Below are 9,105 nucleotides of genomic sequence, written 5' to 3'. Positions count from 1 at the left end.
TCTCATCATAATACCTATGAGTAGCCTTTATATATTTCTATCAAACTATTATGGTTGAAATGTTTGTAAGAACAAACATTTCTACACCAGAAAGTTGGCCAACTTGATTATGTAATGAAGGAAAAACAATTTTGTGTTTATGTCAACGGACTAACATGAACGGTGCAGTAGCTCAAGCAGTTAGTCAGTCTCAGAGTGAGACTTAGAGTCTCAGAGTGAGACTTAGAGTCTCAGAGTGACACAGTAAAATCTAAATCTGAATTTGAAATCTTTACGCATGTTTTGTAAGCCTACTCTCGCTGAATTAGATTGGCCATGTAGCAGGTTCAGTATTTGGGGTATCGTGAATGCAGATTAAAAACTATATGGTGAAATTATCATAGATTTAAAAATTCCAATTGTTAAAAATTATATTACTCAAGCACCAAAAGACCAGTGAATATTGTAATTTTCAGTAACCCTAACAAAATTTACGCATATACTGATATGTTGGAGTCGACCTCTTGTTTTGGGCACATCGAGATTGTTGACCTCCAATAGAGATAGTTTTAATCGTCTTCGATTAAATGAAAAAGTAAAAATAACTCTGTTATTGATTAAATTAAATCTTAAACTGTCTATTATTAAAAACGACTAGATAGTACAAATATCAAAAAATGAGTTACCAAGAAACGTATTAGTGAAAACTGTCATATTTGCATTTTGAGCAATTTTTTTGTAATCTAATAATGTGATGTTTTAAGATAGTACCAGAGCAGAAAATGTTAAATGTTTCGAAAAGCCTGTTTCTTGTCTGTTTAGCGTCTAAAAAACAAGAAGCTGCGAGTGTTCTTTGTTCTTTCCAGACAAAGTAGACTAGGCCCATTTGGAAGCCAGTATCATGTAAAGAAAGGATCTATTCGTCAAGTATCTAGTGGTCAAAGCAAAAACATTCTGGCTCAACAGAGACTAGTTACACAGAATATCTTTGGTAACAGTAGCCGGGGCACACAGGCCAGCCAACTCTCACGCATTGGACATGAGACTCACGCAATCAGACCAAAGAAAAAATGAAAATGAGTGAGAAATGCGTGAGATTTTTGCCCCAATTTCCACAATTTTATATATACTATCATTGATACATTAATTTCCCCAAAACCAAATCTCAAGCATTGCCCCACTCTTGGGTTGACAGGCCTGGGTGCACAGCTCTGGTTGAAAACAAAATCGTTTGCTATAAATAACAAAAGATCCATGCAAAAAGCAATTATCACTGATAGAAAACGTGAAAACGCAACAGTATCAGAAAACTCGTATTTTGATCAGTATTGGCCAGTAATGTTATACTTCAACAAGTAGCTTTGCGATCATGTTTTTTCCGATACGGTAGCATAATTGATCGCTAGCTGTACCGAATGCACCAAATGTAATTTTGCTAGAATTGGGCAAACATTGATCGCTAAAAGGAATTGAGGTTGAGGTCGTTATATATATATATATTTCTTTATTGAATTAAACAAAGAGCCTCTTTTTGCAGGCAGAGGAAAGACCTTAACAGTATTTAAAAATATAGATATAAATGTAATTAAGGGATAAATGATAATGACAGATTGTCTTCTTAAAATATCCTTGAATTTGTGCGTCAGTGTAGATTGCGGTGCCCGGCCCCAAGACCCACCCGAGACAAGCCTGCAGCGCAGCAAGGTCCAATGAGGTCGTTGTTTGCTCATTAGGAGTTATCTTACTTTTAATTCTAGAAATAATGTTATTTGAACTTTTATTTTTTACTTATTTTTGTTTTTATTATTTTAGTAGACTTTTTTGTAAAACTATATACGTGTAATAATGTGTGGTGAACATTGGCAATGTGGCAGTCGTCACCCTAGTCAGAAGCCAACTAGACCTTCCGGTGTGTGGCTTTCCCCTAATTTTGCGACGTCGGTCATTTCTATAGTAGATTCAATACCGCATACCATTTTTTTAGATTTGTTAGCTGTGTTGGTTCAGGTAACTATTTTGTAATGTATCTAGTAAGCCTAGTTTTTTCAAATAATTGTTTGGGTGTGTTTCAAAGTACTATTTGCATTCCAATATTCAATTTTTTTAGAATTTGCACCTTAACGATTCATGTTTTGTACGTAAGTTTACTATTAACCTCGTGTAACATTCTCTGTAACTGTTATCCTGTTTTTGTGTTAGATATCTGGTAACTAGTTTTAAAATTGTGTTTATCGTGTAGCATTCAGTGCTTGAGCTTATCAGTCATGACTTTTTACTTCTGAAGCATTGGAGAGTAAAATTCTTCTACTTCAGACCCATCCTGTAAACTAACAGAGAAAGAACATCATAGTTAAGACATCATTAACAATTTTTTTCATATATCTGGGACACGGTATTGCTGCTAAATTACGTAATTTATTTGATACCAGAAAATATCTAGGGAATGGAATATGGGTTGTTTCTTAGCTTGCTAGATGAAGTTCAAATCTTTTTCTGTTAGTATTTAGTGTTTGTATGATTCAGATGGTGTATTAGTGACTTATTTATGATATAACTAAATACAGTATCCAGATAGTTTGAATCTTATTAAAGTGAGTCAACAGTTTCTTGCTAAATAATAGTTTTTGCTGTCACCATTGAGTACTCGTACCAAATGGCTATATTTCATTTGCAGACCTGCATAATTAGGAGACTCAAAGATAACATCTAAAAAAGTGATATCATGGTAAGTATTATTTTTCTTGTAATGCTTCGCTGTTATATGTATAATCTCTCCAATATCCCCGCTGGTCCCGCTATCCCCATTGCCTCTGCTAGTACCATATATTTTCTCAAATATCTCCACTCCACTATTACTGTATATTCTCTTCAATGTCTCTAGGTACCATATAGTCTCTCCATTGTCACTGCTGGTACCATCTATCCCCTCAAATCTTTTATCCAGCACAATATATATTCCCTTCAATGTCTCCATGGGTACCATATATTCTCTCCAATGTCTCCGTTGGTGCCATATATTTCTTTCCATGTCTCCTCTGGTGTCGTATATTGTCTTCAATGTTTTCACTAGTATCCTATAGTCTTTCCCATATCTCTGCTGGTACCGTTTGTTCTCTCCCATGTCTTTTCTGGTACCGTACATTCTCTCCAATGTCTCTGTTGTTACCGTCTGTGCCTTACAATTGTTGGTACTAACAATCAGTGAATTCAATGTTTGTTTTTCTGCTGATTAAGATTTATAGTTCCTTTCCACAAAAGTGTTCATCAAATTAACAGAATAGCGGTAGAGTTCATTATTTTATATTATCAAAGGAATTGTATAAATACTTGGTTGTGCTGTGACAGTTGGTTGTATACATAGACCTATTAACTATACTTAATATAGTATAGTTAATAGGTCTATGGTTGTATACAAAACATACAGTAGCTAGTTGTGCCTTATTGATATTAAATAACCTCTTTGAATTAGTTGAAGCTTGTTGCGAATAATGGAATCAACTATTTCATTGTCAGTTTTTTTTTGCTTAATGACCTGGTTGACTTCTCTACCCTTTGTATTTGATGAGACTTTTCCCTGCGATATTGGGTGACATTATATTAGGCTGTATCTTTGCCTCATTGCATTTTTTTCTATTTCACAAATAGGCCGGACCTTCAGCCAGTAACACCAAAGTAGGAGCATCTGATTCAGGGTCAAGGGCAGTCACACCGAGGTCAGGAGGAACTGCTGTCAGACAAAGGTACTTTTATAAATTTGGTCTAATCATCAGATGTACGGCGGCTCTAAATGCGAGGTATTGTAAATGTTTGGTGTTAGATATTTAGTAACTTTAGATATATTTTTACAGGAGCTTCCACCGAAGATCAATTAATTGTTTGCCTATTGTATTCATCTTATTAAAATTCATTTTGGCTTACATTGCTGCCTCGTAAAATCTCATCATTTAATGCAATTTGAACCTTTATATAATGCAACCGGACCAACTCCTTTGTGTTTGAAGTGGTTATTCCATCAAAAGGTATTTATAATGCTCTACCTCATAGATGTCGCTTGTAATGCAGGTGCTACTGTTTTCATTTATGCCAATCTGAATCTTTTGTTTTGTACAGAAAACCAGCTGCCGGTGGATCCACAAAGAAGTCAATGCCAGGTGGCGGCGGCAGCGCCGCTGGTATGTGGAAATTTTATTCTGAAGATTCACCAGGAATTAAAGTGTAAGTCTGTTTTTTGTTCTGTTCATTTACTGCGTTGTCTTCATTAAAAATTGAATAGTTAAAAAAAGCAATAATAAAAACTTGAATGTTTTATATTTTCCTCGTAGTTATCTTCTCTTTGCATCTTTGAGGAGATAACTCTTCAGTTGTTTAGTTATGACAGCTCAATTAAGATTACCGAAATTCGTAGGAGTAGGTTAAACTATCAAATATTATTTTGATAACTGAATTAAATACATCTACATGAACCTGCTACAAGCATCAAGAACATACATGCTCATGTATCTCAATCTTGTTAAAGTGTCACAGGTCTCTAGAATTCTCTCTAGAACAGCTCACTTCACATTTAATCTCGTACCATTTTCTCTAGGCAATCAACGAGTTTATTTTTGACTTACTTACTCCGGTTGGTGTTACTGAATTACATAACATTTATTTTAATTTTTGATTGTGACACTCTGTATCCCAAGATTCATTTTACAACTAATATTGTTGCAAGTTTGTAGATCTTCTTGTTTCCATTTCGTCACATTAGAAACTTGAGCTGACATTTGCATTGCTCTGCTCTATTTTGTAAAGTGAGAATGAAAGGTTATTCTTCGAGGAATGTTATAACCTGGTTTTTATCAAGTTTTGATATATAAATAATCTACTTTAATCCACACCTCTGTAGAGCTCTGCTAAACAAGTTGGATAGGCGACTAGTCATTGCATTAGTTTGGTAGTTGTTGTAGCGTCAATAAGTTGAGAGGCCCGTGTGTGTTTCGTATTATTGGATTCCATAGAAATTTCACTGTATTATAAACCTAAAACTTTTGACTTACAACTTTTGGCACTTATATCAGGGTAAAAAGACAAATAGCAGTGTGAGTTGTTGATGCAATTGGCTGAAAAATTGTGTTTTCTGTTTATACTAAGTAGTTATCTCATCTTACTCAATGTTCAGAGAAGACAACTCTTCTTTACTGTCAAATCACATGGCTGTATAAACGTACCACCTGCACTAGTAAAAGAGCAATAGACTTATCCCCTTCTGCTTTCACATTACTATTGGTGATGCATTAAAACAAACCAGTTTTTAAGTTCCTTTGTTTTTATCTCCCATATTTGATTACAATAATTTAGTTTGTTACATAATGTTTTGTGTACGTTGAGTAAGTTGAAATATATATGTACATGTACATCAAGAAAGCAACTTTTGTGTAATCCTTGAACCAATAAGATGTAGGTGTGACTGGATGGTGCTCGGTTGTTTGTGGTTTATTAATGGCTTAAGAGGTGCACGGCTTGCCCTGCCATGTGTGCAGCAAAGAGCATTATGAATTGACAAGGCTTGAATGCCTTTTTTTTGCCAATTATGTAAAGTATGTATGAGGTGGGGAATGCTTGAGCTCGTCTCTGCCAACAGTTTAGCTTGGCAGTGGGCTAATAGTCAGGTGCTTGTTCCCACACTATGTCACGCCGTGTTAATCTTACTCAAAACCTTCCTTGTATAATCATATACATGTATATACTATATCTCCTGTTTTACCTAGTTCTCAAAGGCAGGCAACCTCTCTTTCATTTAATTTTTTATGTGTTTGCCTACTTTGTTGCGTGTCTTGTTCCTCTGAGGAAGGAATGGTTAGACGTAATTAATTGTAAAGAGATTTGTGCAATATTTAAGTCTAGATGTCTACAAAGTCTAAAAGTCAGCTGTAGGGTTATGTTGGTGTTTATCATGCAGGGCTGATCATCTACTGGAATGTAGGTTTGTTGCATCAATGTAAATTGCAATAACACAATGACAGACATGACGTAATTATGTTGGCAGCTTGTCATGTTTTGTTACATAACTTTTTATTAGTTGTTGAACATGTTGCTATTGTTCAAGTACATGCGAAGCGACGCTATTTTTCTCTCAATTGACTGTTTTAAAATTTAGGCTTGCATGATGTTGATAACCGGCTCGAGTTGAATCGTTATTCACACGACTCTGAAAATATAAAATATTTCAACGTTTCACCATGGTATGTGTATGCACTTATATGAGAAATTACATAGGCGGTCATAAAATCATCAATCGATGACCTTTAAATATACCAGTGCGTAAAGGGCAAGTGCAAAATTAGTTTTACCGTAGATAAATATTTGAAAACACTATTTTTATGTAACATTTTGTGAATTTCTTGTGTCACACCTTGAAGTGCTCACTTGTCAAGAGTTATACGCTGACTAGATAAATGTATTTGATATTTCTAGACATCACAGTGCATTGTGATGGAGTCATTTTAGAAGTCATTGCTACTCACGAGCTTGTCCGAATTTTATTCGTCAATGTCAAAGACATAATTATTAACCCTCTTCATCGACTGTCGTGTCTGTGAGTTATCTTTTCAATTTTGTTGTAGGGGTCCAGTGCCGGTGCTAGTCATGAGTCTGCTATTTATTGCATCAGTCTTTGTCCTGCATATATGGGGCAAATACACGAGGGGTTAAAGTGGAGACACCTGTGCCAAATGTCATCTAGCTGGTGTTATCTTCTCCTTAACTCTGTCCATTAACATTCTTGTAAATAAACTAGGTGTAGGATGGCGATCCCTTCCTGACATCTTTATAAAGTATTGAAGCTATATATATGTTAGCTTTTGTATCTCTGATTATATTGTATTTTGTTGACACCACAGTTGAAAATATAAACAGGTAACATTGTATCTTTTTTAATTCGTGTCAATTGAGAAGTGATTAAACGATAATATTATCATGTGTTTTATTAGCATCTCCAAAGTATTCTAACACAATAATATTTATCTTCATGCTGATTTAAAAGCCTAAAATTGCTCGGCAACTTTTTCATTGACCTCTTGCCTCTGACACATACATGATGTACAATGTTTCATATAGCGGCATCATAGTGACACACTCTCAAATAGCACTGCAATACCATCGTGGAAACAGTTGCGTTGTTCTCATTTTTTCGTGATTTAGTGTAGCTGTTCGGAAGCGATGCACCATCTTTGTACCTTGTATTGGCCTTTCTGTCGTTAGGTGTCTCACTTTCCTGCGCGTCTCACTTTCACGTGCGGAGGTCTTGCTTTCCTGTGGTTTCATATACATCGTACAACCGTCGCTCTGCTATAGTGCTCAACAGAAACAAGACCTGCTTGTCAGGACAGCGTGGATTTTCGGCACTCCCGCACCCAGGTGTGGCTACGCTACCATTGTATAAAAACTCAGTAATTGTATTAGAAAATGCAGCGAGTTGAGAAGATTGAAATGATGGGAATAATTTCACGCTGAGCACATATTTTTAGTCATGATACATATATATCACTAGTGGAAAACATACTGACAGGAAGATGGTTTAATCAGAAAGTTGTTGCTTGCTAGACACAGTATTGTTCATAGAAAGTTCTATTGTACCATTTTGAAGTCTAGTTTCTGACATAAGTTTTAAGTGTCGTGTTGCTACATCAGATTAAACATACTGTTTCTTGATCGCATCTCTGTTGTCATGCCAGCGTGTCTTTCGGGGTCGTTTTAACTCGACCACTGTTCTAGTGTACCCCAAGGAGTAAAAATGGGCTGTAGGAAACACATAGCTTGTGACATATTGTAAAGATCTGCCCGCTATGTACCATGAACAGACATCCATCAAAAGCGCATCAGTGCAGGGGAGCGAAGTGTTGTCCATTTTTTATTGGTCAGCTCACGACTCAATTCCGATAGACGCCGCAAGTTGGAAGCAATTAGCTGATATGGGACAACCAAATCCCCTCAACTGTCTAGGAAAATGGGTAATTAAGTGTTAAATAATTTCCTAGTGTGACTGCCACAATTGAGAGACTAGCTAATCTAATTGGAGTTATCGTCCCACAAAGACTGCTATAAAAAGGGTTGTTAAGGAGGCTGGAGTCTGCAGGCCCGCACTAGTATCACTCAGTTGGTATGTGAGTCCTTCTGCCTGGCTGAACAACAGGACTTGGTACGAAGAGAATGCACTCAAGAACTTACTCAACTGGAAGGGGACATTGCACTGGCAGCAGACGCAAAGATAATGGGAAAACCCTTCGTACAACTGTGAAATTAGGTAGCTTGTGACAAAAGCGCATACCATGCATAGTCAATTGCCTTTGTTCAAAAGAATTTGCCATATAGCTCTCTCGCTTACAACATGGACAGAATAAATTAAAGACTCGCAAGCCATGTCTCAAGGGTTGCTGTTCACATCCTGTCAAGGACTTGCTAGAGAGCACTTTATTTCAGACAATTTTAAAATATGATTATTTTCATTTAAAATTAATTGAATAGCAAACATGTCGACATTCCACAGATTTAAGATATGAACTTGAAAATTTTAAACAAATTTAAATTTCAAGTCTATTTATATTTAGTCCTAAATCCTATATACTGTGAGTCAAACTATAACTGTCCCCCCCCCCTCCAACACCTTTGCAAACTCCTGTCTTTTATCACAATGTGAGTTTTGCCTCCCACCTCCGTTATCTTATGATAGCATATAAATAGCTGGTGATAGTAAAAACGTGTTGTGGGAATCAGTTGACACCTTTGCAAACAGCGTTCAGCTTTTCCGCGTTTCTGGGCCATGGAAGACTCCATAGTTTCTATAAAGAATCTCTCCAGCTAATTGTCGCTGTTGTTGGTAAAATAATAGTGTGGCCATCCGCTGGAGTTCTCTTCGTGTGTGATGATTTTGCCTGAGGATGGTGCAAGAATAGATTTAGTGAGCCCTTTTTATGCATTAGTCCAAGGATAGTGAGGCAGGGGTGAAACAAAAGTACCTTTCTATGCTTTGTTTAAGTACGGCTTACTATGTTTTAGCAGGTACTAATTTAAACTATTTCGTAAGATACTCAGCAGTATGACTTCATGTGTTTTTTGAATTTGAACTCTGGTTTCATGGCAACAGAG

At 36.3% G+C, this 9,105-nt stretch overlaps 1 protein-coding gene across 1 annotated transcript; it reads left to right on the top strand.

Moving 5' to 3' along the window:
* The first annotated feature begins 1,855 nt into the window (after nucleotides 1-1,855).
* Nucleotides 1,856-6,887, top strand: LOC137390994 (protein transport protein Sec61 subunit beta-like). Its single transcript, XM_068077313.1, has 5 exons — nucleotides 1,856-1,986; nucleotides 2,654-2,704; nucleotides 3,625-3,719; nucleotides 4,090-4,194; nucleotides 6,585-6,887. Exons 2-5 carry the CDS (start codon nucleotides 2,702-2,704, stop codon nucleotides 6,670-6,672), a joined length of 291 nt encoding a protein of 96 aa, XP_067933414.1. The 5' UTR covers nucleotides 1,856-1,986; nucleotides 2,654-2,701; the 3' UTR covers nucleotides 6,673-6,887.
* Nucleotides 6,888-9,105: the final 2,218 nt, after the last annotated feature.

This window comes from Watersipora subatra, chromosome 3, assembly GCF_963576615.1.
Source record: "Watersipora subatra chromosome 3, tzWatSuba1.1, whole genome shotgun sequence".
Classification (NCBI taxonomy): domain Eukaryota; kingdom Metazoa; phylum Bryozoa; class Gymnolaemata; order Cheilostomatida; family Watersiporidae; genus Watersipora; species Watersipora subatra.
Note: the sequence above shows the minus strand (reverse complement) of the source record. Positions and strands in the feature narration are given on the sequence as shown.